The 27,230-nt window shown below is 54.9% G+C and overlaps 4 protein-coding genes across 7 annotated transcripts in view; all 4 read left to right on the top strand.

Annotated features, from left to right (window-relative positions):
• Positions 1 to 1,968, top strand: part of SLC26A6 (solute carrier family 26 member 6) — a 10,907-nt gene extending 8,939 nt beyond the window's left edge. For 2 of the 3 annotated variants that reach the window (XM_040246949.1, XM_040246950.1), the window contains exons 18-21: positions 525 to 704; positions 1,057 to 1,111; positions 1,365 to 1,501; positions 1,702 to 1,968. In XM_040246949.1, the coding sequence (XP_040102883.1) occupies positions 525 to 704; positions 1,057 to 1,111; positions 1,365 to 1,501; positions 1,702 to 1,716 (387 nt within the window). In that variant the 3' untranslated portion in view covers positions 1,717 to 1,968. Of the gene's footprint in view, positions 1 to 507; positions 705 to 1,056; positions 1,112 to 1,364; positions 1,502 to 1,701 lie in introns of all 3 variants that reach the window. The other variant, XR_005722179.1, reaches the window with a different exon arrangement.
• A 2,213-nt stretch (positions 1,969 to 4,181) lies between these two features.
• On the top strand, positions 4,182 to 5,071 carry TMEM89 (transmembrane protein 89). Its single transcript, XM_040247018.1, has 2 exons — positions 4,182 to 4,475; positions 4,836 to 5,071. The coding sequence occupies exons 1-2, from the start codon at positions 4,182 to 4,184 to the stop codon at positions 5,019 to 5,021; spliced, it is 480 nt and encodes a 159-aa protein (XP_040102952.1). The 3' UTR covers positions 5,022 to 5,071.
• Positions 5,072 to 12,686: 7,615 nt separating this feature from the next.
• Positions 12,687 to 21,580, top strand: LOC120868239 (cytochrome b-c1 complex subunit 1, mitochondrial). 2 transcript variants are annotated; one of them, XM_040246966.1, is made up of 13 exons: positions 12,994 to 13,117; positions 13,369 to 13,509; positions 15,247 to 15,333; positions 16,402 to 16,531; positions 16,715 to 16,913; positions 17,423 to 17,502; positions 19,207 to 19,322; positions 19,536 to 19,679; positions 19,811 to 19,971; positions 20,062 to 20,147; positions 20,449 to 20,537; positions 20,868 to 20,943; positions 21,388 to 21,580. In XM_040246966.1, exons 1-13 carry the CDS (start codon positions 13,049 to 13,051, stop codon positions 21,450 to 21,452), a joined length of 1,443 nt encoding a protein of 480 aa, XP_040102900.1. In that variant the 5' UTR covers positions 12,994 to 13,048; the 3' UTR covers positions 21,453 to 21,580. The 2 variants fall into 2 exon arrangements, 1 of the variants encoding a protein (XP_040102900.1); XR_005722184.1 differs by having other exon boundaries at positions 12,687 to 13,117; positions 20,449 to 20,943.
• A 3,402-nt stretch (positions 21,581 to 24,982) lies between these two features.
• COL7A1 (collagen type VII alpha 1 chain) overlaps positions 24,983 to 27,230 on the top strand; it is a 30,528-nt gene continuing 28,280 nt past the window's right edge. The window contains exons 1-5 of the mRNA XM_040246906.1: positions 24,983 to 25,185; positions 25,662 to 25,842; positions 26,499 to 26,658; positions 26,745 to 26,838; positions 26,930 to 27,091. Coding sequence (XP_040102840.1) covers positions 25,101 to 25,185; positions 25,662 to 25,842; positions 26,499 to 26,658; positions 26,745 to 26,838; positions 26,930 to 27,091 — 682 coding nt within the window. The 5' untranslated portion in view covers positions 24,983 to 25,100. The remainder of the gene's footprint in view (positions 25,186 to 25,661; positions 25,843 to 26,498; positions 26,659 to 26,744; positions 26,839 to 26,929; positions 27,092 to 27,230) is intronic.

Raw genomic sequence — 27,230 nt, 5'->3', positions numbered from 1 at the left:
GATGCGGTGCACGGGCTTCTCACTGCGGCGCTTCTCTTGCTGCGGAGCACAGGCTGTAGGCGCGTGGACTTCAGTAGTTGTGGCACGCGGCTTAGTTGCTCCGTGGCACGTGGGATCTTCCTGGATCAGGGATTGAACCCATGTCCCCTGCATTGGCAGGCGGATTCTTATCCACTGTACCACCAGGGAAGTCTCCCCTTCCTTCTTAAATGTCCCTATAAGTGTGGGCCCAGGTGCTAACAGCACGGTCTGTGTGCTCCCTAAGTCTGGGTGTCCCGAGTCTGGGTGTCCTCTCCTGGGTGTCCCCATGTGTCCCTCCTGTCTTTGCATACCAGCTCCCCGTGTCCACGTCCTCCCGTGTTCCCTGCGTACCCAATATATATGTGCATTTGCATGTATGTGCTCACGTCTGATTGTGTGTCTCCACACATCTGTGCGTGTTCCCTGCCTTCCCCTCCACTCCCTGCCCGCCTGCCCTCCTGCCCTCACCATGGGTGGCCCATGCAGCATGTCTGGTTCCCCAGGAGGCGAGCGCAGGGACTGAGCTAGAGGATACAGGAGCCTGGGCTCCAGAAGATGCCAAAGCCTCAGACATGTCCTCGCTGAAGGCCCTAGGCCTGCCTCAGCCAGATTTCCACACCCTTATCCTGGACCTGAGCTCCTTCTCCTTCGTGGACACTGTGTGTCTCAAGAGCCTGAAGAATGTAAGGGGCTAGGGGTGTCCCTAAGAAGGGCCTTTGGGGAGGACAACCCTGACCCTAAACTAGCTCCAAGAGCCCTCTGAGCCTGATTCCCCCCGCCCGGAGCTACCCCTGTGAACTCCCTCCCCCCACCTGCCCTGAGCCCCCCTCAGAGCCTCTCAGCCCCCCTCTGAGCCTGGCCCCCCACCCCTCGTGCTACCCCTTTGAACTCCCTCCCCCTGTCTGCCCTGAGCCCTCCTCTGAGCCTAGCCCCCCACCCCCCGAGCTACCCCTCTGAACTCCTACCCTCGCCTGCCCTGAGCCCCCCTCGGAGCCCCTGAGCCCCCTCTGAGCCTGGCCCCCTTTCGTGCCGCAGATTTTCCGTGACTTCCGGGAGATCGAGGTGGAGGTGTACATGGCCGCCTGCCACGGTGAGTGGGGTGGACACAGCGAGAGAGGACCGGGCAGGGGGTGAGGGTTCTGGCCAAGGAGTCTGCCGGGCAGCACAGGGAAAAAGTCTTTCTCTGAAACTGGAGGTAGAGGTGTCCTGGGAGGCCGGGGTCAAGGGTCACGAGTTGGGGATTAGCTATAAGCCACAGAGGTGATGGTTAGGGGGACGTTCTGCCGGTGCCTGGGGGTTCCTGGTGGCTCTGGAGTCAGGAGAGACCTACTCGTTGCCCACAGCTCCCGTGATCACACAGCTTGAGGATGGGCACTTCTTTGACGCTTCTATCACCAAGCAGCATCTGTTTGCCTCGGTCCATGACGCTGTCCTCTTTGCACTCCAGCAGCGGAGGTCCGGCCCCGTCAACCCTGTTTTGGTGAGTTGACTTCTGGCCTGCTGAGCTCTGTCTGTCTATCGCCTGCTTGTCCCCTCCTCACCCCACTTTGGGAAGTCCGCCCTTCCTGGATGACTCAGTGGCTCTGTCCCGCGGGGACCCACCACCTTCCCCTCCTGCCTGGAGAGGAGGCTATCCTCTGGAAACTGACAGGACCCTCCTCTCCTCCTCTCCCTGCCCAGGTTACCAAACTCTGACCATGCTGCCGTTCTGCCTGAGACTGCCTGCCTCTGAAGGTTTGACAGGGTACCTGTGAGAAACCCCACACCCCTGGGCTGCCTCCGGACGTCACCAGGAGTCCCCTCCGTGCACGTACACTCACACACATAACTCAGGGATGGAGGTCCTGGGACTCCAGTTCAGTGCTCTAAGCTGGGGATGAGACACTGGCCAAGTTGGAGGAGCAAGCGTGTTTTTAACCTCAGGAATAAAGATTTGTTTGCCCGATACCAGCGTCTGCTGTGGCTTGGTGGGGCGAGGGTGTGGTCCGCAGTCCTGGCTTCTGACCCTTCCTGCACCCCAAAGTTGGAACTGGAGTCAGAAGCTGGGGAAAGGTTTGGGGAGGGCAGGATCAGGCAGGGGGAGTGGGGGGCGGGGGAGTATGCAGCCGGGGTCCAGGCCCAGGGCGGGGCACCCCAGTCCTCCTCCCGCACCCCATCGCCCCCCACTGCATGCAGCCCTCGGCACCTGTGCCCTCATCTATAAAGTGGCTGGAATCAGCCGCTTCTCAAGAATGACCTGTTCACAAGGACACCTAAGCGGGTGAGGGAGGCCAGGTGCCACTGGGCAGCCCCTGGGGGCTGTGCTGGGAACACCTGCGGTCAGTGTCACGGGTCTGCAGTGAAGAGAATGTGGGCATTCCCTGGCGGTCCCGTGGTTAGGACTCAGCTTTCACTGCCAAGGGTGAGGATACGATCCCTGGCTGGGAAACTAAGATCCCACAAGTCACACAGCACGGTCAAAAGGAAAGAAGAATGCGCGTGATTGATTTACTTGGGGAAAAATTGCCTATCCCTACAACTAGACTATCTGGACTTGGTAGGTCACTGTCCGCCAAGAACCACGTGTTGATTTCAGCCATAAAACACTGACATCTGGGCGTGCGGCCCTGTGGACAGCAGTGGTCCTTTGGGCCAACTGATACTGAGTGGTCAGGGCTAGGGTGAGGGGTCGAATCTTTCTGGGCCTCTGTCCTCCTCAGGAGAGAATGAGAATAATACCCACTTCATGGGTTGCTCAATGAGTGTTCAATGAGCGCATGCCACAGATAGCTTGCGGCAGCACCAGATCACGTCACCAGCCGAAACACGTGAGCCTGCCCTTTTCAGGTGCTGGGCCTGTGGACGGGGGTCCCCCTTGCCTGGCTGTCTCCCTCCTGGCCTTCAGTGCCTTGCTCTGTGTTCACAAATCATCTGTCCTTGCCCCCACCCCCCACATCCTTGCCCAGGAAGTCAGGGTGTTTTTCACACGGTCACACTGCCTGTCACGATGTCACAGTCTCCAGCCACAAGGAACAGTGCCTGGCACCTGGAGGTGCTGGGTAAATACTGGTCAAGTGAAGCGTAGGTGCTGGAGTGGAAGGGAAACCACAGACACAGACCTGTAGTTACAGGGAGACTTTGTGTCTTGGGCTATATTTTTTTTTTTTTTTTACAGATTGGAGGTTTGTGGCAACCCTGCATTGGAGCCAGTCTATTGATACCATTTTTCCAACAGTTGCTCACTATGTGTCTCTGTTACATTGTGATTCTCACAATATTTCATACTTTTTCAATTTTGTTATATTTGTTATCAGGATCTGTGATCAGTGATCTTTGTTAGTGTTATGACTTGCCGAAGGCTCCAATGACGGTTTTAGCAATAAAGTGATTTTTTTTTTTTACTAAGGTATGTACTTTTTCTTAGACATAATGCTATTCCATGCATCATAGAATACCATGTAGTGTAAACGTAACTTTTATATGCACTGAAAAACCAAAAAAAGTCACGCAACTCGCTCTATGTATTTTGTTTGGTGGGCTGGAACTGAAGCACAGTATCTTTGAGGTGTACCTGTGCTTAGAGATGCTTTGAAGAAAATAAAGCAGGGTCACGTGAGAGAGATGGGACTGTGTTACCCAGGATGGTTCTAGAAGGGAGGCTCAGGGAGCAGGTGACACTTGAGTTGCCATCCAGTCATCTTTTTGGACAGTGCTCCTGGCGTAGGGTGTGCTCAAGGAACACCAGCATGGTCTGCATGGGTCAGCAGGGGAGACCAGAGCACGGAGCGCCTCACAGGCCAGGGCGAGCCTTCAGGCTTTTTTCCTGAGAGTATGCTCCTGCGTTTTTGGGTGTTCATGAGTGGTCCTTGGGGCTGAGTCTGGGAAGCTGGGAGCATGTCTACACTCAGCTTGATCGGCCTGTCGCTGGTGGAGAGCAGCATTAGGAGTCGTGGGGGCTAGAATTTTGGGGGTTGGATGCTAGGTGAGGAGGAGGGGAGAGGGGGCGTGCCTTCGGTTCTGGACCCCCAGCCTGCCCCCCATTCCATGGTTCCTGGCCGCGCTGCCCCTCCTGAAATCCACGGGCCCAGCCGGAACCTCCTGCCTCACCTGCTCCCCCCGGGGGAGGGGTGTTTGCCCGTTGCCAGGCGCCCAGGTTCTGGCCCCTGGCACTTGCCGCAGCCATGCTGCACATACAGTCCTTCCTGCCATGGCTGCTTCTACTGACGAGGCCCATCTGCACCCACGCCTGGTCACGGCCCGTGTGGTACCAGGTGGGGCTGGACTTACAGCCCTGGGGGTGCCAGCCAAGCAGCCTGGAGGGTTGTGAGAGCAGCCTGGGCTGTCCCGGCTACTGGACGGGCCTGGGGATGAACCGTATCTACCCAGTGGCTGGGGTCACGGTCACCACGACCATGATGCTGATGCTCAGCCGTGCGCTGATGCAGCGGCGGCGTTCACAGGCCTCTAAGAGCGAGGTGAGCCGGGCTCCATCCCCTCTGCCTCCTACCTCTGTTCCCACTCATGTCTCCTGCCGCCCCTCCCCCATCACTTCCTCCCCAGGGGCCTTACGTCTGTCCACAGCCAACAGTCCCTGGCCATTTCCTGTGGGTGGTACCCTATCCCATCCTCCCCCCGGCCATTTCCCGTGCTGGGGGGTACCTGTCCCGTCTTCCCCCTGTAATATCTCTAGCCCTCACCCAGCCTGCATGGGCCCCAGGACCACACGAGGCCACATCGGCTGCTCCCTGATCCTCCATCACCCTAAGCCCCCGCTTCCCAGCACGCCTCTGTCCCTTCCCTGTGTTCTCACTCCTGCCTCTTGGTCCTGTCCTCAGCATCCACAGCTGGCCTCCCACCCTTGCGCCACTTGGAAACGACGGCGCCCGATCTCAGACCGCGCCCTCCTCCTTGGAGTCCTGCATATGCTGGATGCCCTCCTGCTCCATATCGAGTGCTACCTGCAGCGTCTCGCCACCCAGCAGCGCTCCCAAATAAAGGGGACTCCCGCCCAGACCGGGTGACCCGACACTGTCCTCTCTCTGCCTGGTGGCTCGTTGTGGCTTGTTGGACCAGGCTCGGGCCAGTATGTCTCATTCTCTCCAGACCTGTCGGGACCCTGTGCCCCTTTCCTACTTTTAGATCCAGCAGACCCATCGAGGCCTCAGTGCCCCTCAATGGCAGGGCAGGTGGGGCCTGGGCTGGCTCACACTGCTCCATGCCCCCCCCCATCCCAACTCAGCCCTCCTCTTTAGGGATCATGCTCACAAATACAACTGCTCCTCTGGGGCTTCTCAGGGGTCCCCAGTGTGGTGGGGAGGAGATTTGGCCATCAGGGCAGATGTGGGTGGTCCAGGGAGGGCAGCCCAGAGGTGACCAGGTGGCTGAGTCAGCTAGGGCTCCTGGTTGAGTCTGCAGGGCCTGAGCTGGGGCTGGGGGTTAGAAGGTGGGCCCTGGGAGCCTTCATCTTCATGACACCTCAAACACGCGGAGGCACCTAAGTGGCTCTTGCTCTAAGACCCCGTGGAAGTGGGATGAGGGTTCCCAAGGGACCTTCACCTCCCCCTTCTTCCCTTCCTTTACCATAGGCTAGGCATCAGGATCTCCTGATGTACAGAAGAGAACTGGCTCCTCACTCACCCACTCACAGACAGGGGAAGGTGGAGGTGGTGGTGAAGCAGACTCAAAAAGGCAATTTCTCTGCAGAGAGGTATGCTAGCCCAGTTGGGGTGGAGCAGGGCTGATTGCTGGGACCTGAAGGATGAGTGGAGTGATAAGAGGAGGAGGAGATCTCCAGGCAGAAGGATAAGCACATACAAGGGCTAGATGGGGAAAGAGACTTTGACCTGTTGGAGGAACTGTAAGCTGGTCAGGATTTCAGGGGAGAGAAGGAACTCTGAGGCACAGAAGAGAGCAGGCTGGGGATGGGGGCAGGAGTTGGTCAAAGAGGGTCTGTAGTAGGCCAGAATAATAGTCCTCAAGATATCCATGGAATCTATAAATATTTTACAGTCCATTGAGGAAAGGATTTTGCAGCTGGAATTAAGCTGAAAGACATTACAATGGGAAGATTGTTCTGGATTATTTTGGTGGGCCCAGTGTAATTGCATGAGCCCTAAGAAGTGGAAGAGGAGGGCAGGAGAGTTGGTCAAAGTGTGAGGTAGTAATCCTCTGCTGCTGGCTTTGAAGATGGTGGCAGAGGTCTTCCACCACCCAAAGATCCAAGGAATCCAGATGGCCTCTAGAAGCTGGGAATGACCCTTGGGTAACTGCCAGCAAGAAAACATAAACCTCAGTCCTTCAACCACCAGGATCTTAGTTCTGCCAACAACCTGAATGACCAAGGGCACATACTCTGCTGGAGCCTCCAGAAAGAAACAACAGCCCTGCTCATGCCTTGATTTTAGCCCAATGACATCCATATTGGATCTGGGGCCTACAGAACTGTGAGATAATAAATTTGATTTCTTCTAAGCAATTAAGTCTGTAGTGATTTGTTGTAGCAGCAGTAGAAAACTGCTATGGATGTTGGTATCAAGAGTGAGAGGTATTGCTGTAACAAATCCTAAAAATGTGGAAGTGGCTGCGGAATTGAGCAGTGAGCAAAGACTGAAAGGATGTCAGAGAGCACAATTGTTGTTGTTCAGTTGCTAAGTTGTGTCCAACTCTTTGCGACCCCATGGACTGCAGCACGCTAATCCTCCCTGTCCTTCACTATCTCCTGGAGTTTGCTTAAATTCATGTCCATTGAGTCGGTGAACATAACAGAAAAAGACAAAAGTGTCTTCAACCAGCTGTTAGCAGAAATGTGGACATTAAGAATGTTGCCAGAGAGGGCTCAGAAGAAAGATAGGAACATGTTACTGGAAACTAGGAGTAAGAGGAATCTTTGTTAAATAGTCGTGGGAAGCTTAGTGGAATCGTAACCCATATTGAATGGAAAGCAGGACTTGTAAATGATGAACTTGAATATTTAGCAGATGAAATGCCCAAGGGAAGTGCTGAAGGTGCTGCCGGATTGCTTCTTGCTTCAAAATGCTGCTGAAAGAAATTAAAGAAAATCTAAATAAATAGACATTCCATGTTCTTTGATTGTAGGACTTCATACTGTTAAAATGGCAATACTACCCAGAGTGGTCTATAGATTCAAGGTAATCCCTATGAAAATCCCAATAGTGTTTTGTTAGAGAAATAGAATAGCCCATCCTAAAATTTATATGGAATCTCAAGGGACACTAAATAGCCAGAACAATTTTGGAAAAGAAGAACCAAGTTGGAGGACTCCTACTTTCTGATTTTCAAGATGTACTATAAATGTACTGGAATCAAAACAGTGTGGTATTGGCATACAAGTAAGATGTATAGACCAATGAAAAATAGAAAGCCCAGAAATAAATCTTCACATGTATGTTCAGTTGATTTTCAAGAGTGCCAAGGCCATTTAATGGGGAAAAGAGAATCTTTTCAAAAAATGGTGCTGAGAAAACTCAATATCCACATGCAAAAGAATGAAGTTAAACCCTTACCTGACATCATATACAAATAAAAGGATCAAAGATTTAAATTGAAAAGTTAAAACTATAAAACTCTTAGAAGAAACCATAGATGCAATTTTCATACTCTTGGAGAAAGCAATGATTCCTAAAGTTTGGCATTAAAAGAACAGGTAATGGGGGAAAAAATAGATAAATTGGATTTCATCAGAATAAAAAATCTGTGCATCAAAGAATTATCAAGGCAGTCAAAAGAGAGCTCACAAAATGGGAGAAAATATTTGCAAATTGTATATCTAACGAGGGACTAATATCAAGGATACCCAAAAAATTCCTACAATTCAATGACACCAACCAATCAAATTCAAGAATGGGCAAAGGACTTGAATAGATTATCTAAAGGAGATATACAAGTGGCCAATAACCGCCTGAAAAGATGCTCAACATCACTAGTCACTATGAAAATACAAATCAAAACCACAGTGAGATATGATGTCACCCCCACTGCTGCTAAGTCGCTTCAGTCGTGTCCGACTCTGTGTGATCCCATAGACGGCGGCCCAACAAGCTCCCCCGTCCCTGGGATTCTCCAGGCAAGAACACTGGAGTGAGTTGCCATTTCCTTCTCCAATGCATGCAAGTGAAAAGTGAAAGGGAAGTCGCTCAGTCATGTCCAACTAGTAGCGACCCCATGGACTGCAGCCTATCAGGCTCCTCTGTCCATGGGATTTTCCAGGCAAGAGTACTGGAGTGGGGTGCCATTGCCTTCTCTGGTCACCCCCATTAGGATGGCTATTATGAGGGAAAAAATGGAAAATTACAAATATTGGTGAAAATATGAGAAATTAGAACACTCTTGCATTGCTGGCAGGGATGTAAAATGGCACAAGCACTATTAGAAAACAGTTTGGTGATTCCTTAAAAAACCACGAATAGAATTGCCATATGACCCAGCAATTCCACTCCTCTGTAAATACCAAAATAATTGAAAGCAGGGTCTCACATAGATGCTTGTACGTCAGTGGGCATTCAGTGTTCATTATTCACAATAACCAAAAGGTGGAAAGAGGCCGTGTCCGCCTACAGATGAATAGATAAACATCATGCTAAGTGGAATAAGCCAAACATAAAAGGACAATGTTGAAAGATAAACGGAGGCATGCTGAAATTTTTAAGAGTTTATTTCAACAAAATTTGATTCAAATCAGGCACATCCAATCTGGCAGATAGGAAAGAGTTCCACCATTTCTTGGTGGCTCAGGGTTTAAGACCCACATTCCCAATGCAGGAGGCCTGGGTTCAATCCCTGGGCCACAACTAAGGATTCTGCGGGTGTACAGCAACTAAGGCCTGGCACAACCACCTAAGTAAGTAAATAAATATTATAAAAGAAAAGAACTCCCAGGAGCTGAACAAAAGTGGAAGACTTTTATAGGTAAAAGGGAGTATGAACAAAGATACTAGAGTTGGCAAAAAAAAAAAAAAAAAGCAGTTGGTTACTGCAAATTTCTTGTCCTTTAGGGAATGGCATGGTTTATCAGGCAGATGAAGTAGTATTGATCAGGTGATTCCTGCTCAACTGCTTTAAGAGTTAATTTCTAGGAGGGCCCAGGCTAAAATTAAGACTTGGTTTGGTGGCATGCTGCTTAGCATAAGTGACTCTATTTTGGGCCTGTTATCTTTTAAACAACAAATACTGTATCATCCCAGTTATACAAGGTACTTAGAATAGACAAGTTCATTGAGACAGAAAGTAGAATAGAGGTTGTTAGAGATTCAAGGAAAGTGGAAATGGTGAGTTATTGCTTAATGGAAATAGAGTTTCTATTTGGTATGAAGAAAAGTTTTGAAAGTAGATAGTGGTAATGGTTGCATAATATATACATATATTTTTTTTGCCACATAATGCAGTTTGCAGGATCTTACTTCCCAGACCAGGGATTGAACCTAGGCTTTGGCAGTGAAAACACCAAGTTATAACCACTGAATTGCCAGGGAATTCCCTGCAGAGCATTTTGAATGTAATTAATACCACTGTAATTAATACACACTTAACTGTGTAATAATTAAGATGTAATAATACAGATGCTAAATGTTATGTACATGTTAGCATGATTTAACACTAAGATAAAAACATAAAAAGAAAATATCAAGACCAATAAGCTTAAGTGTATATCAAACAACTATTGAGTGAGAAGAATAAGGTGAGTATTAGAGCCCTCTCAGACAGCCTACGTGGACCTGCTTTATAGTTTTGAGAATTTCTGGGGGAAATAAAAGGAGTCCCCGAGATGGATAGAGAAAGGAGGCCTAGTCAAGAATTGCTGTTACAGCCCTTCCCTGCTGGTCCAGTGATTAGGACTCTACATTGCCACTGCCAAGGGTGTGGATTTGATCCTGTGTACAGCACGGCATGGCCAACAAAACAAAATTTGTTACAAAAATCTGCTTGCAATTTAAGGGGGAAGATGTTTTGGTCTCACCTCCCCCCATATGCCAAGTAAATTTCAGAAAATCAGTGACTCATCCAAGACTCTTGCCAAATCATTGCAATGACCATTACTTGTACTTGACCTTTTAGTAGCATTTCCTTTTTGACCAATCTCTTGAAACAGCATCTACCACATCACACTTCCTGGCTGTCTTTGTCCTTCCCTTCTCACCCCAGGGTATCAGGGGGGTTGAGGAAGCAGGGGTGGGGGGTAGGTACTGGGTATGGATTTTGAGAGAGAGGAGTCAAGGACGAGTCCTAGATTTTTAGCCTGAGCACCTTGGCTAATGGAAGCGTCATTTACTGAGATGAAGACAATTATGGAAGGAACAAGTTTGGGAGGGAAAGTAAAGAGTTTAGCATGTTAAATCAAAATGTCTATTAGCTCTTCAGGGGAGATGGTGAGTAGACGATGGGAATGCAGGAGCCTCTGTCGGTATAGACAGCACTGAAGCCATGAGACTGGATGAGACGACCAGAGAGAAGGTCTTGATCAGGAAGGGAAAAGGTGCCAGGATTGAGCCATGGGCACTCATTGTCTATAAGTCGGAGGTGAAGCAGAATTAGCAGAGGAGCTAAGGAGGAGTGTCCAGGGAGGTGGGACAGTAGGAAAGAATGGGAAATAAACATGGAGAAGAGATGAGGCTCTAAGGAGGAAAATGTGTCCAATCAGGTTAAAAGAGACTTGAGAACTAGCCATTGGATTTAGCAACCTGGAGTTCACGGATGACCTTTACAGCTGTGGTTTTGGAGGAATGAATAGGGAGTGGTTTTGGAAAAATGAAGAGGGGTGGTCTTGGAGTGGCTTTGGGAGAGAGTGGGAGGAGAGGAATTGGAGGCAGTGAGCTCTTTGGAGGGATTCCCAGGTGGCTCAGTGGCTAAAGAATCCACCTGCAATGCAGATGTGGGTTCAATCCCTGGGTCAGGAAGATCCCCTGGAGGAAGAAATGGCAACCAGTCCAGTATTCTTGCCTGGAAAATCCCAGTAACAGAGGAGCCCAGTGGGCTCCAGTCCATGTGGTTGCAAGGAGTCGGACACGGCTGAAATGACGGCACACCCACGCACACTGCTGGAAGGAAGGTACGCAGTGCGCTGGTCACTGGAAGGAATTGTGTCACAGCAAGAGGAGCCTACGACAACAGGACAATGAAATGTACTGTGGTGTCCTGGACAGGATCCTAGAACAGAAAAGGGCATTAGATGAAAACGAACTAACGGGATCTGAATAAACTATGAAGTCAAAGTTGCTCTGTCGTGTCCAACTCTTTGTGACCCCATGGACTATACAGTCCACGAAATTCTCCAGGCCAGAATACTGGAGTGGGCAGCTTTTCCTTTCTCCGGGCGATCTTCCCAACCCAAGGATTGATCCCAGGTCTCCCACATGGCAGGCGGATTCTTTACCAGCTGAGTCACAAAGGAAGTCCAAGAATTTTGCACGTTAGTAATATAATAAATGTGTTGATACTGATTCATTAATTGTAACAAAGTTATGAGAATAAGGTAAGATATTAATAAGGCAAATTGTGCATGGCTGTATGCGGGCAGGTATATATGGGAAATTCTGTACTTTCTGCTCAGATTTTCTGTAAATATAACATGGTTCTAAACCCCAGTAATTAAAAAAAAAAACCTGTACTAAAAAACTAGGAGATCCTATTTCACTTTATTTTTCATGTCTACATGATAATGTCATTTTAGTTCACAAGATATTAATCAGTGCACACTAAGCATCTTCTCTGTGATGTTTAACATAATTTTGAGTGTTAATTTTTGGCTGCGTTGTGTCTTCGTTGCTGTATGGGCTTTCTCTGGCTGCAGTGAGCCAGCGCTGCTCCTCCTCGGGGTGCTCGGGCTTCTCACTGTGGTGATGCCCTCTTGTTGCAGAGCAGGGGCTCTAGGGTGTGAGGGCTTCAACAGTTGTGGCACAGGGCTCTAGGGCACAGGCTCAATAGTTGTGGTGCATGGGCTTAATTGCTCTTTGGCATGTGGGATCTTCCCAGATGAGTTTTCAAACCAGTGTCTTCTGCACTGGCAGGTGGGTTCTTTACCACTGAGCCACCAGGGAAGCCCCTTCTATTTCATTTTCATAAAAGAAAGTTCTATTTTCATTGAGTGATATTTTGAAAGGTCACAAAAAATCTCACATACCTGTGAAAGGATGTTCAGTTCAGAAATATGCCATTATTGCAAAAGCAACAAATACTTTTAATAAAAGTTTTATTTTACTTTTTTTTTTTTTTTTTAAATTTCTGGCCATGCACAGCGGCTTGTAGGATCTTAGTTACCCAACAAAGGATTGAATCCCAGCCACTGCAGTGAAAGCACCAAGTCCTAGCCACTGGACTGCCAGAGAATTCCCTAAAAATTTTAAATCATGTATTAAAATAAAACAGAAGTGTGAAAATGGTAGCCTTTTCCCCCTTCCCCTGAATTTATTTTCTGTAAGTCATCTGACTGAGACTTTACAGTGAGTTTCTAGGAATTCTCTATGTTGTCTATGCAAGTCCTCTTGTGTGTTTTGTTTTCCAAACAAGGAATCTTTTTCACAAATTAATCTCTAAAATTGCTCCTTTTTTCTTAGCAATATATTGCTAAATTCTGTCCATATCAACCATCTGAATTTACTCGGTTCCTTTAAAAAGAAAACCGTGACTTTTCAACAATCGCCCAGCAGTCCTAGGTTCCAGCCTGGTGCTTTAGCCCTGGGGTTGTGGTTCGCAAACACGCTGTGCTTGCGCTTCCGGCCCGCTCGCCCACTCCGAGCACTCAGCGCAGTCGAGGCGCCCACGGTTCGTGAGAAACGTCAGGCACTCTTCCACGAGTGAAGGGGGAAGATGAACTGGATCCAGAACAGACCTGAGCAGGACGATGCCTAGCCAGGGGCATTGATGCGCGCTGGTACCCAGGGACGCGAAGACAGAAGCAGCGACCTGCCGGGAGTAAATGAATATTTCCGGTCTCCTCCCCCAGGGGGCGGCCGAGCCCCAAGACCCCAGTACTGCGCCTGCGCCTGGCGCCTCTACGCATGCGTGGCGCGGCCCAGTGTCCACTGTGGCTTTGAAGATGGCGGCTTCCGCGGTTTGCCGGGCAGCTGGCGCCGGGACGCGAGTGCTGCTGCGCACCCGCCGCTCGGTGAGGTGGCAACGAGAGCGCAGAGCTGTGGGGAGCGGGGCTTCGGAACGCGGACCGGGAGCGGGCTGTCAGTGCCCGTGGAGAATGGGGAGGTCGCGGGGTCAGGGCCGTGGGAAGGTCACGGCCGAGGGCGTGAATGGGAGTCTCGTGGACCGCCTGAGGACGGGGACGGGGACCCCGCACTGCAGGCCTGCAAGCTGAGGAGCGACCCCCTATTCTAGTCCTCAATCCCGGTCGCCCTTTTCCAACAGCCGGCCCTGCTGAGGTCGTCTGACTTGAGGGGCACCGCCACCTACGCCCAGGCCCTCCAGAGCGTGCCAGAGACGCAGGTCAGCCAGCTGGACAACGGGCTGCGAGTGGCCTCGGAGCAGTCTTCCCAGCCTACCTGCACGGTGAGCGGAGTCCGCTGTCAGGAGGGCGCCTCCATACGGGGCACGGCCTCCTTTCCCAGGTCGGGGTGTGACCTTGGGCTCTACGGTTTGGGTCAGACTCTCCTCAGTCACCCTGAGAATTGATCCTCCTACTGCAGTCGCGATTCTAACCACGGAGGCAGTTCTCACTGAACCAACACTCAGTTAGCATGTGATGCCTGCCAGTCTGGAGGCCAACCCCCTTTTCAGCTTTTTTTTTTTTTTAGCAGCCCATGTGAAAGAAGTCATCCTTCAATGAGGAAAATGGGATTCAGAGACTTAGGTGATTGCCAGCCTCATGGCCCAAAGTCGTAATCCCTTGGCTAGATTGGAAATGTATTGCAAAAGAAAACCACTTGAAAATTCCAGTTAAATGGATAATTTTCCTGAAGATTGGCTCAAAGATAGATATCTTAGTTAGGTAAACAGGAGAGAAGATTCTCAAGAGGCGATCTTTCTCGTTCTCATTCTGCCTCCACGCCCTCTCCAAGTGGTTTGATTGGTAAATGCTTTGAGTTTTCCAGGAATAATGTCCTGTGATACAGGTTGTGACTGAACACTGCAAAAGATGATGGGCTGCTTTCTTACTACATGATACCTGTATAAGCCGACACACAGCCTGTTAAGAAAACTTGATCGAGAATGCTGTATTTCATGGAGACTCAGATGCCCAGGGCTTCCCAGATGGCTCAGTGGCAGAAGAACCCACCTGCTAATGCAGGAGACACAAGAGAAATGGGTTCGATCCGTGGGTCTGGAAGATCCCTTGGAGAAGGAAATGGCAACGCACTGTGGAATTCTTACCTGGGAAATCCCATGGCAGAGGAGCCTGGCAGGCTACAGTCCGTGGGGTCACAAAGAGTCGGATGCGACTTAGCGACTGAGAGCAAAAATGAGACAAAAGATGCCCTTGATCTTAAGGAGCACCGCTGTGCTCAAGTGCCAGAGAAAGGATGCTGCCAACTGTAATCAAGGAATATAAAATGCATCTGTTGAAGATGTTAGATGGGTAGTAGATGATGTTCATGTAAGAATTTATGGTATATAGCATACATGTACATCCCTTAGTAAAGTAGATGTGAGCATTTTAAATCAGCTGTGATACAAATAGTAAAAGAAAAGATTAGATCTGTGTTACCATGGGGGTGAGTAGTGTGATGTGCATTTCACAGCATACAAGGAAGCTATTAAAATTAATTATAAGAATCTCTCATTGGGTGCCAAGGCGTGTTGGCAGTGTTAGGTGTCCAGGTCTGATTTAAAAGATTTTTAAAGTATGAATGAGCCACCTCCTCTAATGGCGAAAGAACGCAATCTCCAGAACAAAAAGACAGGGTGTAATTTTTAGGAAGGAGAAAAAAAAAGTTGTTTGCAAGTGATTAGTAGTTTGCCAAGAAGAAACAAGGAATCAACGGAAAAGTGAGATTGAATTTTAAGAATTTTCTGCAGTGACAGGACAGGTGACTGTGCAGTTAGAAGCTCCCCTGGGCGTCTCGTCACCAGTCGGAAATTAGAGCAGGGACGAGAGAGCTGATGCAGTGTGAATAGTCGGTCAGCTGGTGCCCGAGCGTCCAGTCTCAGGGGGCCTACTGAGAACGCCTTCCCCCGCCTGGAATCGTGAGCCCCTGTCTGGGGCTTGTTCTGGATCCCGCAGGGTCGGGTGTGAGTGGGGGCTGGGGTCTGTTTGTTTGTTACCTTTGCTGGTGATTCCTTGTCCAGGTGGGGGTATGGATTGATGCCGGCAGCCGTTACGAGACTGAGAAGAACAATGGGGCTGGCTACTTTGTGGAGCATCTGGCTTTCAAGGTGAGGCTCCTGCAGTCCTGGATCTCCCCTGTACTGAGGGCTTCCTGCTGTCCCTCCTGAGTGCAAGTCAGAAAAGTTAGCCTCCTCACTTAGGACTTTTAGCAAGGGGGCGGAGGGAAGAGATCTCTGTCTGGCTTTCCTGGGAGACACCACGTGGGCCAGCCCTCTCCTGAGTGAGCGCCTACCTGGTAAACCCCTGCACAAGGCCCCCAGAGCCAGAAAAACCCCAAGGAGCATGGGAGCCCTGCTTTTCACCAGAAGCCAGGCCTGTGTTGTTTGCCTGCGCGGACGTAGAATTGTGGTTGTACACACGCCTTGTAGCAAGTCCAGCAACTTAGTTTTTGTAAAATGCTGTGTATCTCTGATTTGTGGAATTGAATAGGAGCTTTCATGAGGATGAGAACAACCCCTTAGCCACCCTGTGTTTGCATGGAGTAGACACTGAGTTTCTAAACGAATGAAAAAAATAGAGAAGATACAGGGTTGGTGAGGGTGTGGAGCAGGAATGGGCAGCTAGCCAGCTCCAGCGTCACAGACGTGCGTGTCAGTCTCAGCATGCGGGTGTGTGTCATTGAACAGCAGTACCCACACACACACACACGCAGGACAAAGTCTGAACCCCACAGAGGCCCCTGGCACACACATAGAGTCATACGTGGTGTGAAGGAGAGTGGGGAGTAGCGTCATCTGAGCACGGGTGTGAGTTCCCCTGACTGTGACTGTCAGTAAGCGGGTGCTGGCGAGGTCAGGCTGGCGTGGGTGCTCTGCGGCCACATGCACTCCCCCTGAGCTGTCCCCCTCTTGGCTGGGGGTGCTGGATTTCAGGTAACACTTGCTTTGGGCATGCCCTTCTTCCCTGGCCCCTGGATGTCTCCATTCTGTCGGTCCACGATGCTGTGGCCTTGATCAGCTTACGGCCTGCTGAGCACTTGGTGAGCACAGACTCTGGGCCCTGCAACCCCAGAGTCTTTGCTGAGGGCGCTACCTGTGGACCAGTGGTCCTGCTGGGACTTCAGCCTATGAGGATGGGGGATCTTGGGCTCCCATGTGGCTCTTCTCTGGTTCCAGGGAACAAAGAATCGGCCTGGCAATGCCTTGGAGAAGGAAGTGGAGAGCATGGGGGCCCATCTTAATGCCTATAGCACCCGGGAGCACACGGCTTACTACATTAAGGCATTATCAAAGGACCTGCCAAAAGGTAAGCCTGGAGGGTGGGGCCAGCACGCGGTAGGACTCCAGGGGTGCAGAGGACAGGCGCTCGGGAGCCCCTGGCCTGACTGAAGAATGGGGTGACCCTTAAAGAAGGGCCTTGGCCCCGAGGGGCTCAGGCCTGGGGGGTTTATGCTGTTACTGTCTCCACACCTGTCCTCCTTGCACCCAGCTGTAGAGCTCCTGGCCGACATCGTGCAGAACTGCAGCCTCGAGGACTCCCAGATTGAGAAGGAGCGGGACGTGATCCTGCAAGAGCTGCAGGAGAATGACACGTCCATGCGGGACGTGGTCTTCAACTACCTGCACGCCACGGCCTTCCAGGGCACACCTCTGGCCCAGTCCGTGGAGGGGCCCAGTGAGAACGTAAGGTGCGAGCTGGCCGGGCCAGGGGGCCACAGCCGCGGGAGTTTGCATTTAGTTGGCCGAGTGCCTCTGCTGTTTATTTTCCTAATTCACACAACTGGAGACATTTTCTGTGTTGTCACATGTTCCCCAGGAGTCTTCTTGAATGTTTGTGTGGTCCCCACTCAAACTGCAGGCTTTGTTTCCATGTGTGTGTCCTACCAGCCTGAAGGAGGGTGCTCTGGGGGTCCCTCCATGTGGCTTCTTGTCCTCTGGTAGGAGGAGCCCTGCCGCTGCCCCTCAAGCCCCCATGTCAGCCCACACCCTCCTTGGAGGGGACTCCAAGCCTGTCCTAAAGTTGGACGAGAGGCCCCAATGAAGGCTGCCTTCTTGGCCCCAGAGTGGCAAGTGCCAGAAATGGGGCAAGGTTCCAGTGAAGCCGCGTCTCCTTGTCTGTCTCTTCAGCCCCATTTTGTGTGACCCACATCACTGCGGTTTGGGAGCAGTGTTGACCCCTTGGTGGTGTGTCTTGCAGGAAGCTGTCGCGGGCAGACCTGACCGAGTACCTCAGCCGGCATTACAAGGCCCCCCGAATGGTGTTAGCAGCAGCTGGAGGTGAGCAGTGGGCTGGTTGAAGCTCTGTGGTAATGGGGGTTGGGCTGGGCTGGGCTGCGACCTTGATTAGCAGGGCCAGGTCTCCTGGTTCTGACTGGGGGGATCCTCCATTCCCGCAGACCCTGTTCCCACCGTGTCCTGTCCTTGAGGGGCGTGACCTCGGTCTTGTGCTCTCTGAGGTGGGGTGGGATTCTGCTGCTGCCTGGGGCTGCGGCTTGCGTTTCGTGCACGCCTCAGTTGGCCTGCTGGCCTCTGCAGGCCTCAGGACTTTCTCAGCCTCACCTGGTCCTTGGAAACGCAGGTTGAGGCTGGGGGGAGATTCAGGCCTCCAGCCTGTTCTTCTTGGCATTGTCAGTGGGAAACTGGACTTCGGATGGTAGATGGAAAGTGCCCTGAAAGGAAGGCACGGTGTGGTTGGCGGATTTTTGTGGGGGACTCAGAGGTTAGGGAGGTGCTTTTGAAGCACTTGTCATTTGAACAGGGGGCTGAAGAGTGATGGGTTATAGTTACGTGGGGAGCGGGGGTCTGCGCAGAGGGGCAGGGCGGTGTCACGGGCTGCTCTGTGATTGGAGGCTTGCTCTGCGGCCATGTGGGCGTCCCTGGTGGCTCCGCTGTACTGAATCCACCTGCCAGTGGAGGAGACGCAGCTTTGATCCTCGGGTCAAGAAGATCCCCTGGAGAAGGAAATGCAACCCACCCCAGTATTCATGCCTGAAAAAATCCCATGGACAGAGAAGCCTGGTGGGCTACAGTCCATGGGGTCGCAGAGTTGCACACAACTTAGCGACTGAGCAACAGCAACTGCTGCCATGTCGGGGCCAGAGCGGAAGCAGGCGGATGCAGGGAGGGCTTGCGGCAGGTGCCTGGTGGGAGGTGGCAGGAGGAAGGGAGAGAAGTGGATGAACTCGAGATGGGTTTGTAGGTGGAAGCCTGATGGATGTCTGAGCCAGGAGGGGACAGGAGCAGGTCAAGGATGCTGCCCCAACTTAACTGCAGCTGGCTGGATGGGAGAGACTGATAGGAGGAGCTCGGCTGGTGACCTTGGGGCTAGAGAACCAAGAGCAGTTTGAGCTCCTGACGCATCAGACCTGCAGAATCTGAGCTCAAGAAAGGAAGGAATAAAAGGCAGAGGCACCTGGCGGCCTGTACCTGGGGGCGCTGCTTCCTACCACAGCGCCTGCTGTTTGGGGGGCTGGGGCAGCGGAAGCCTCTGGTGGAGGGGAGGTCCGGCAGGGCGTGAGACATGAGTTTGTGACATTGCTACTCCATGTCCCTGGCACAGGGGACCCCAGAGCTAGTCACAGCCCTGCATGGCACTTCTTCGTGCCCTCTCACCTGCCAGCCCTACAGAATCTGCTTGAGGAAGGGCTGGAGGGGCGAGGCAGGACGGGTGGCATTATGCCCAGGGGGCACCGGTCTTGTGTGTGGTGCCGTGCGTCACATGAGGGCCCATCCTTCAGCCTGGCGTGTGCTGCTTCCTTGTGGCTGAGGTGGTGGGAACTGTTGGGCCCTGGGGCCCCTGCCCCGCCTGCTGCCGAGCTGGAGTGAGTCTGTGGAGGGTCCTCTTCCCTCACCTTGTCGTGATGTCCTGTCTTGGGGGGTCTTCCATCGAGGCAGGACATGGGGTCCTCCGCCTCTGTGTGGCATCCCAGACCCTGCGTCTTGGGCCCGGCTGACCGGTAAGCACGCTGTCCGTCTCTGCAGGGCTGGAGCACCAGCAGCTGCTTGACCTTGCCCAGAAGCACTTCAGCGGCCTCTCCGGGACCTACGACGAGGACGCTGTGCCCACTCTCTCTCCATGCCGCTTCACCGGCAGCGAGGTGGGCTGTGGGGTGGGTGGGGGTGGTGCTCCTGTGTGCCTGGCTCTTTCATGACTCTGGGGGTGCCTTGGGAGTCGGGCCGGGGTCCCACGGCTGCTGCCTCCCAGGCACACGTGGTCACGCTCGCGTGCACACGCTCCCAGCCACAGTTGGCAACTTTGCCGTCGCTGGGGAGGTCTGGCTGTTCTTCAATTTTGCCACATCCCGTTTCAGATCCGCCACCGTGAGGACGGCCTGCCTCTGGCCCACGTGGCCATTGCAGTGGAGGGGCCTGGCTGGGCCAACCCGGACAACGTGGCCCTCCAGGTGGCCAACGCCATCATCGGCCACTACGACTGCACCTACGGTGGCGGCACGGTGAGTGGGCATGGGAGGGAACCTCGTCTTCAGGGAAGATGGGCAGCTGGGCGGCGGACACTCATCCTGCCGGGTTCGGGGGGCGGCTGGCAGAGAGGAGGGTGGGTGCTGACCACCCTGGCCCCTGGTAGCACCTGTCCAGCCCGCTGGCTTCCTTTGCTGCGACCAACAAGCTGTGCCAGAGCTTCCAGACCTTCAGCATCTGCTACGCAGACACCGGGCTGCTGGGCGCGCACTTCGTCTGCGACCACATGAGCATCGACGACGTGATGTTCGTCCTTCAGGGCCAGTGGTGAGTGGCGGCCTGCCGCTGCTGGCCCCGGCGGGCGGGAGGCTCGGGGCCCGCGCCTCTCAGGATGACTCCCACCCCCCACCACCCTAGGATGCGCCTGTGCACCAGCGCCACAGAGAGCGAGGTGGTCCGGGGCAAAAACCTCCTCCGAAACGCTCTGGTGTCTCATCTGGATGGTGAGTCCTGCAGCCCTGCAGCGAGGGGTGGGGTGGGTACAGGCGGTGACAGTCCCAGCGCGACCAGTGCTCCTGAGCGAGACTGGCAAGGACGATGTTGGCGGCCACGTCGTGTCCCACCGCTGCCCCTTCCCCAGGGGCCTGGGGTTTCAGGGACCCCTTGTGGGCGGGCCCGAGAAGCCCATGGATACAGGTCAGGTTGTACAGGTGAGGATGGTGCTCTAGGGTCAGGCCAAGGGCCAGGTCAGCGCAGAGCCCTGGGGGTTCGGTGCGGGCCGGTGAGCTTCCTTCACCCTTGCAGGCACCACTCCTGTGTGTGAGGACATCGGACGCAGTCTCCTGACATACGGCCGCCGCATTCCCCTGGCAGAGTGGGAAAGCCGGATTGCGGTAACAGGCCCCTGGGGGAGGGCTTCGGGAGTCTTGAGCTGGCTGACTCGCAGAGGGTGGGGAGTTGAGGCAGACTGCTCCTGTGGGCACCTCAGTGTCCTCCAGCGTCATCTGCCTCAGTGGTGTAACCCGGAGGCAGGGCAGAGGCATGGGTGACTGTCGGGTGCCTGGGGCCCGTGGAAGCCTATAGCTGGGGGAGCCCTGCTGCCATTCCCCTTTCGGGTGCGGGGTCAGCTCCTCGGTACGCGGGGAAGGTCTTGGCCGGCTGGATGCTGTTGACTGGTCCCCAGGGGCCTTGCCGCTCAGTGTGCCCTCTGCATCATCCTGTAGGAGGTGGACGCCAGGGTGGTGCGTGAGGTCTGCTCCAAGTACTTCTATGACCAGTGCCCGGCAGTGGCTGGATTTGGTGAGTGGCCTGGAAGGTCCGCTTTCTGACTGCCGCTTCAGGCTGTTGTCTGGGCCTCCCCTCTGCCTCTGCTTCCCCCCTTCCCCCAACTTTCATTGGGAGCAGCAAGTTGGGGCCCCCAAGAGGCTCTGCCCAACTGCCTGGCTGCCAGGGAGTTCTTGCTCAGAAAACCTGTCCCGGCAGCTCCCTGACTCTCTGCCAAGGTGCCTCCATCAATACCCCACACCCGCCAGGTAACGGACACCTCCTCGTGTGGGGTGGGGCTCCAGAGGCCGGAGCGTGAAGGGGCAGGCTCAGCACCCCCTGGAGGAATGTTCTTTACCCTCTTTCCACTAAAGCCTGCCTTGTGCTGCTCTGGGCAGCTCTGAGTGGGGCGCGGCGCGGGGCCAGGTGTCCCTGTACCACCCAGGTACCCCACCCTGACGCCCCACCCTCTCCCCACAGGCCCCATTGAACAGCTTCCAGATTATAACCGGATCCGTAGCGGCATGTTCTGGCTGCGCTTCTAGGCAGGAAGCCTGTGCAGGCGAGAGGGCGGGGCCGGGGTTCACGGTCCCTCCACCATAAACACACCACCTCAGTCCTTCAGACCTGTGCTGCTGCTGACCCACCAACCAATAAAGTCTTGCATTGAGAACCGGGTCGTCCCTCTCTCGTCATTGGCGTGGAGCCCAGTGGGCCGTGGGTGGGGGAGCAGGGACTTCCCCCGGTTCTGCGTGTCCTAGATGCTCTGCCTTCCCACAGGGTGATGTGTCCTTAGTGGGGGGTGAGTGTGGGGGCTGCGGCACGGAGGCCGGAAGCCTTTGATGCCTGTGGGGAGCTGAGGCCAGCTGTTTGCAGTTAGCCACATGGGGGGTGCCCCTCACCAGCCTGTCCCAGGAGAGGGGTGTGGGGGGCCATGGGAAATGCAGACCCAGCCTTTACCCTGCTAAGGCTCCCAGCCTAGGGATTCAGGTGGGAAGCCCCTTGCTGTGTGTCCTGTGGGTCGCCCTCTGGGGGACCCTGGACCCCCCCCCCCCAGACCAGGAGAGGCCAAGAAATGTCCTCGAGGAAGCCGCCTTTGTGTGTTTACTCGATTCTGGGAGGAGGATAGCCGGGGGCGTAGTGTTCCCATTTGGCTTCTCACTGCTGCCTAGACAGGCAAGGCAAGAATCCTTTGCCTCGATTTGCCGCTGACTCAGGCTCTAAGAATATCCCTGAGCTCAGTGGGGCCTAAGCCCCCTCCCTCGACGCGCTCTGTCCCAGGCAAGTCTTGAGCTGCTGGCCCGGCAGTCCCCTCCCCGTCTCCTGAGGACCTGCTGGAGCTCACAGTTGTCTAGTCCCCTTGCCACCCCTGGGCTCCGGTCCCCATGGCAGGAGGGGACCCTCTTTCCGTGCCCGCCCGCCCTTCCAGTCAGGGTTCCTGGGAGCCCACTGTGGGGCCCAGTTTGCCTATGAGGGAGGAGGTGCCGGCAGTTGTGGACAGGGCTCTGGGATGCAGTTTGCTGAGAAGGCGGCTATTCACCCATAGTTCATTCCCACCACACCCCGGTATTCCTCTCCCTTACCCTGCTTGTTGCCATGGCTGCCTGCCGTCCTACGTTTGAGTCCCGGGAGGATGGACCTTGGTTTGTCCGCTAAGCACAGGCCTGGCCCTCAAAGGCCACAGGTGCGCTGGACACAGCAGTCAAGCTCCTTGGGGTGGCGTGGTCCTAATGGGCCTTGCAGACCTAGCTGGGGAGTTTGATCTTTCCTCCGGAGGCATACTGAGGGAGACGTATTGAGGGTTACTGGAAAGACGAGTGACTTGCTCAGCTGACAGCCTGGGGACTCAGGAGCATTTTGGTGTGGTCTCAGCGAGCCAGCACTCTGGCAGCTCTAGGAAGAGTGGGCCTGGGCTGCAGGGGGCACAGGCTGGACAGCATCCCCAGCAAGGATGGCGTACCACAGAGAAGGGGTAGGTTGGAGGAGGATAACCTGCCCAGCTTTGGCTGCGATTCTGAGAAATTTGGAAGTGTCTTAAGACTGGGATGTGTGGGGTGGAACCCCCCAAAAGAGGCCCCAGATGGAGACATATGGGGCAGAGACTGAAGTAGAGGAGGAAGTGTCCAGGGACGTGTAAGAGGGAGAAAAAGACCTCTAGGGCCCCACTGCCCGGATGCAGGGAGCTGGTTTCTGGGGCTGGGCCCTAGGCTGTGTGCCTGCCAGGAGGCTGGAGCCAGGGGCCTCAGAGGGCCACACCCCTGCTCGTGAGCCTCCCAGACAGGTGTGCGTCCTCAACCTAGCTTCCACCAACAACCTCTCCTCCCAACCTTTGAGTGACCCCCCTCACAGCAGGCTGCCCTTCCTTTTGTGGGGGTCACTCATGGTTCTGATAAGATGGACACCCGTTCACCTGTTCCTCCAATCTCCCCTAAAGGGCAGACCCAAATGTGTGTGTGTCTACACTGTGTGCCAGCCCTGCTCTGCACAGCCACCCTTCTGTGCCAGAAGGGGTAAAGGTCTTGAGGCGGGGCTGCCTCTGTAATGAGAGCTGTCTCATTCTCTGCAGCCGTCACCTATAGGACCTATAGGACGGAGGACTGGGTGATCCTCGGATGTGGCTGAGAAGATTTTCACCTTGGGAAAAGGTTCTGGGCCCTATGGATCACAGTGCTGTGCCCATGATAATTTGGGGCCGTCCCTGTAGCTCCAGCCTGCTGGACAACAGGAAGACCGGCAGTGCGGAGGGGCCTCACCATGCCCAGCTCTGGCCACACCAGAGACCCTCAAGCCCTAGAGGAGCTCAGAGCAGACAGGTTCAATAGATGTGCTGTCCCCATCTCTTCCTCCATTAGCCTAGGGAGCCCCAGGAGAGGTTGGGGGGGGGGGTCACGCATGTTGGAAGGGGTGCAATGGCAGGGGTGAGTTATAGGCATAGTCTCCAGGCTTCCCAGAATTACTCAGGAGTAGCAGAAAAAAAATAACGGGGCCTGCTCCTGGGAGTGACTCTCTGCCTCGGTGTCACCCCCTATAGTGAACACAAATGCATATACAAAGAGGGTTTCTGGCCTCACAGAACCTGCAGGAGACAGATGGGAAGTCAGCCTGGTTAAGGGGAGAGGAGCGGGGTGAAGGTAGCTATGAAGGTGGACACTATAGGTGGAGCAGGGAAGGGAGGGGGGCCCAAGATGGCCTCTGGGCCTGGCGGAAGTGATGCGTGGACAGGGGTCTCAGAATGTGTGGTCGCGGGCCTGGCTGGAGCAGGTCAGGCCCACCAGTGGGGGTGGAGGCAGGAGGGGATGGATTCCTGAGAGAGGAGCTGTCACTATGGGTGGTCCGCCCTCCACACATGGATAGCCCTCCCTGCAGCACAGCTGGATGGCATCTGCCTAGGCATAGCCGGGGGTGCAGACGCAGGGCAGTGGGATGGACACGTATGCACAAGCACGGCCCAGATTCTCTCCTGGCTTCCCCCTCCACAGTGGGGGCAGACTGACGTGTCCAGTGGTGGACACGGTGCAGACCAGCGGTGCCGTGCGTTCCCTGGGGTGAGCCTGAGTCCCTCGTTTGCTGTTGAGGAGATGGGGTGGGAAACAGGAGACCCACCAGACAGGGATGGCTGAATCAGAGGAGAGGCCGGCGGGACTCATGGCCTGAGGGCTGTCTGGGTGCCCCTGTGGGGGGGGCGGTGAGTCATCTCCAGCTGCAGCTCCCCCCACCCCACCCCACCCCACCCCAACATCCTGCTGTGTCTTGGGTCTCCAGGAACCTCTCTGGAGTCCAGTCTCCAGCAGTCACTTCTATGTTTGACGTAAAGCAGCCTACACCGGGTGGAAGGGGCTCCCTCAACCTCTCTCTTGTAGAGAACCTTCCAGGGGAATCCCAAAAGCCACCAGCGGTAGGGGGGCTTTACACTTAAATGGAGCCTGATCGTCGGTCGCGGGAAGGGGTAGCAGGGGCGGCGACCTCCGGGAAGATGGGTGGAGGCGGGCCGCCTGGGTCCCCGCCCGCTGCTCCGCCCCCTTGGGATCAGGGACTTTTCTCTGCAGTGGCGGCGGGACTGCGGCGCGTCTGGAGACGGGAGCCTCGGACCAGCAGGCAAGACCGGGACTCGGGGTGGGAGAGCGCCGGGCTCGGACACGCCGAGGCCTAGGGACAGAGGCGGCAGTGCTGGCTGCCCGTCTCCCTCACCGAGAATGAGGCTGCGGCTCCTGCTGGCTGCGCTCTGCGCCGGGATCCTGGCAGGGGCGCCCCGAGTGTGGGCCCAACCCAGGGAGAGAGGTGGGTACGGCAGGGAAGGACCCAATCCAGGGCACTGCACCTTGTCACTCGGCTCCACTCGGCCTTCATCCTAGAGCCCGCCTCCCACCCGCTGCAACTCCGCGCGCATTTCTCCTAACTCTCCCCCGGATTCCCCAAACCCTCCGCGACCCACGCTGCGTCCCCCCAACTAACTGCATCCAGATGTGCGTGGGTCCCCTACCCCTATGACAGTCTGCGCTGGTCTCCAGAGGCCAACTTCAGTCCCTGATTCACGCCCGCACCGGCGACTCTGCCTCCCCACCAATCCTCCGCGGGAGAGTCCGCTCCAGGCTCCACCTCTGCTCCCTCCACTGCTCCCAGACCCAAGCCAGCCTGGGCCGGTTTGCATAGTGGATGAGGCCCACCCGCCCCCTCCCCAGCCCCAGGGGACCACTGTGAGGGGAGTGGGTAAGTGGGCTCCAGGAAGAAAGCCTGATGACTCTTGCCGGCCACAGTGAGCTGCACGCGCCTCTACGCCGCTGACATCGTGTTCCTCCTTGACGGCTCCTCGTCCATCGGCCGAAGCAACTTCCGCGAAGTGCGGGGTTTCCTTGAGGGGCTGGTTCTGCCCTTCTCTGGGGCAGCTGGGGCACAGGGTGTGCGCTTCGCGGCCGTGCAGTACAGCGACGACCCACGGTCAGTAGACCCCTCGCAACTGGACCCACCAGGGACCCTCCCCCAGTCAGAAGCAGAGACTCCAAGCCCCTAGGTCAGGTTTTAGGGAACCCAGGGGGTCCCCTCCTTCCACCCACCAAGGCATCCTTTTAAGAAGCAGGGATCTCCCAGGTGAAGCCCTGACACCTGAGACCCCCTCCCCACTGGCATCCTGCCAAAATCAGGGGCTGTGTTTTCTCATCTAGAGATGGAGATCCTTCGGGGGAGGCCAGGGACTTGAGATGGCCTGGGTCTGCTGGTCTCCCCATGTTCTAGCCTCCTGATGCCCGTCAGCCTCTCACTCAGCAGAGGGCCTCCCTATCTGGCCAGTGTCCACTTCCCTACAACAGGGCCCTTCCTCCTACCATTATTTAATTAAACAGACATCCCGGCCCCTGAGCCTGGGAGCCCCACGGGGGCCAGGCCTGCTCAAGCCCAGCCCCAGGCAAGACACACAGAGGCACCTAACCACTTTGTTAGTTTGGGAGCTTCATGGATGGAGGGAATCACAGAATCAGAGAACTGAGAGGACCCTCAAGGGGGCCTGATAACTCACCACCCTCACCCTAGAGACCTCTGAGAGGCCAAGGCCAGAACAAGTTCTTGTCCCTAGCCTGCTGCCACCCGCCTCCCCACAGGACAGAATTTGACCTGGATGCACTCGGCTCAGGCGGCGATGTGATCCGTGCCATCCGAGAGCTCAGCTACAAGGGGGGCAACACGCGCACAGGGGCTGCGATTCTCCACGTGGCTGACCGCGTCTTCCTGCCCCCGCTGGCCCGACCTGGTGTCCCCAAGGTGATCTCTCACCCTACCCTGCCTTCCAAGGTGACCCCACGTGAAAGGTCTGAGGCAGTCCTGACTTGACCCTGCCCCTGCCCCAGGTCTGTATCCTCATCACAGATGGGAAGTCCCAGGACATGGTGGACACAGCTGCCCAGAGGTTGAAGGGACAGGGAGTCAAGCTGTTTGCTGTGGGTGAGCAGCATGCTGGGGTGACGCGTCAGCTGGGGCAGGGGCAAGTCAGAGGGCCTGTGGGCAGCTGAGCCCTGATTGGGCGTCACCTCAGGCATCAAGAATGCCGACCCCGAGGAGCTGAAGCGAATCGCCTCACAGCCGACCAGCGATTTCTTCTTCTTCGTCAATGACTTCAGCATCTTGAGGACGCTCCTGCCTCTGGTTTCCCGGAGGGTGTGCACAACTGCTGGTGGTGTGCCCGTGACCCTGCCCCGTGAGTCCCCGCTCACCCCGGGTGCCCTGACCTGAACCCTGACCCAAACCCCAACGTGGCCGTGCCAATTCCATCCCGTGTTCCTAACCTTTGACCCTGGTACTGACCCTGCACCCTAAGTGCTGACCCCTGATTCTCT

Source organism: Oryx dammah, unplaced genomic scaffold, assembly GCF_014754425.2.
Source record: "Oryx dammah isolate SB20612 unplaced genomic scaffold, SCBI_Odam_1.1 HiC_scaffold_9, whole genome shotgun sequence".
Lineage (NCBI taxonomy): Eukaryota > Metazoa > Chordata > Mammalia > Artiodactyla > Bovidae > Oryx > Oryx dammah.
Note: the sequence above shows the minus strand (reverse complement) of the source record. Positions and strands in the feature narration are given on the sequence as shown.

What these genes read in the sequence shown, in the direction of transcription:
- TMEM89 (XM_040247018.1), top strand. Translation starts at nt 4,182, where the DNA reads ATGCTGCACATACAGTCCTTCCTGCCATGGCTGCTTCTACTGACGAGG. An exon ending in CACAGGCCTCTAAGAGCGAG is followed by an intron (nt 4,476 to 4,835) that starts GTGAGCCGGGCT and finishes TCCTGTCCTCAG; the next exon opens with CATCCACAGCTGGCCTCCCA.
- LOC120868239 (XM_040246966.1), top strand. Translation starts at nt 13,049, where the DNA reads ATGGCGGCTTCCGCGGTTTGCCGGGCAGCTGGCGCCGGGACGCGAGTG. An exon ending in GGTGTTAGCAGCAGCTGGAG is followed by an intron (nt 17,503 to 19,206) that starts GTGAGCAGTGGG and finishes CCGTCTCTGCAG; the next exon opens with GGCTGGAGCACCAGCAGCTG. An exon ending in TCTGGTGTCTCATCTGGATG is followed by an intron (nt 20,148 to 20,448) that starts GTGAGTCCTGCA and finishes TCACCCTTGCAG; the next exon opens with GCACCACTCCTGTGTGTGAG.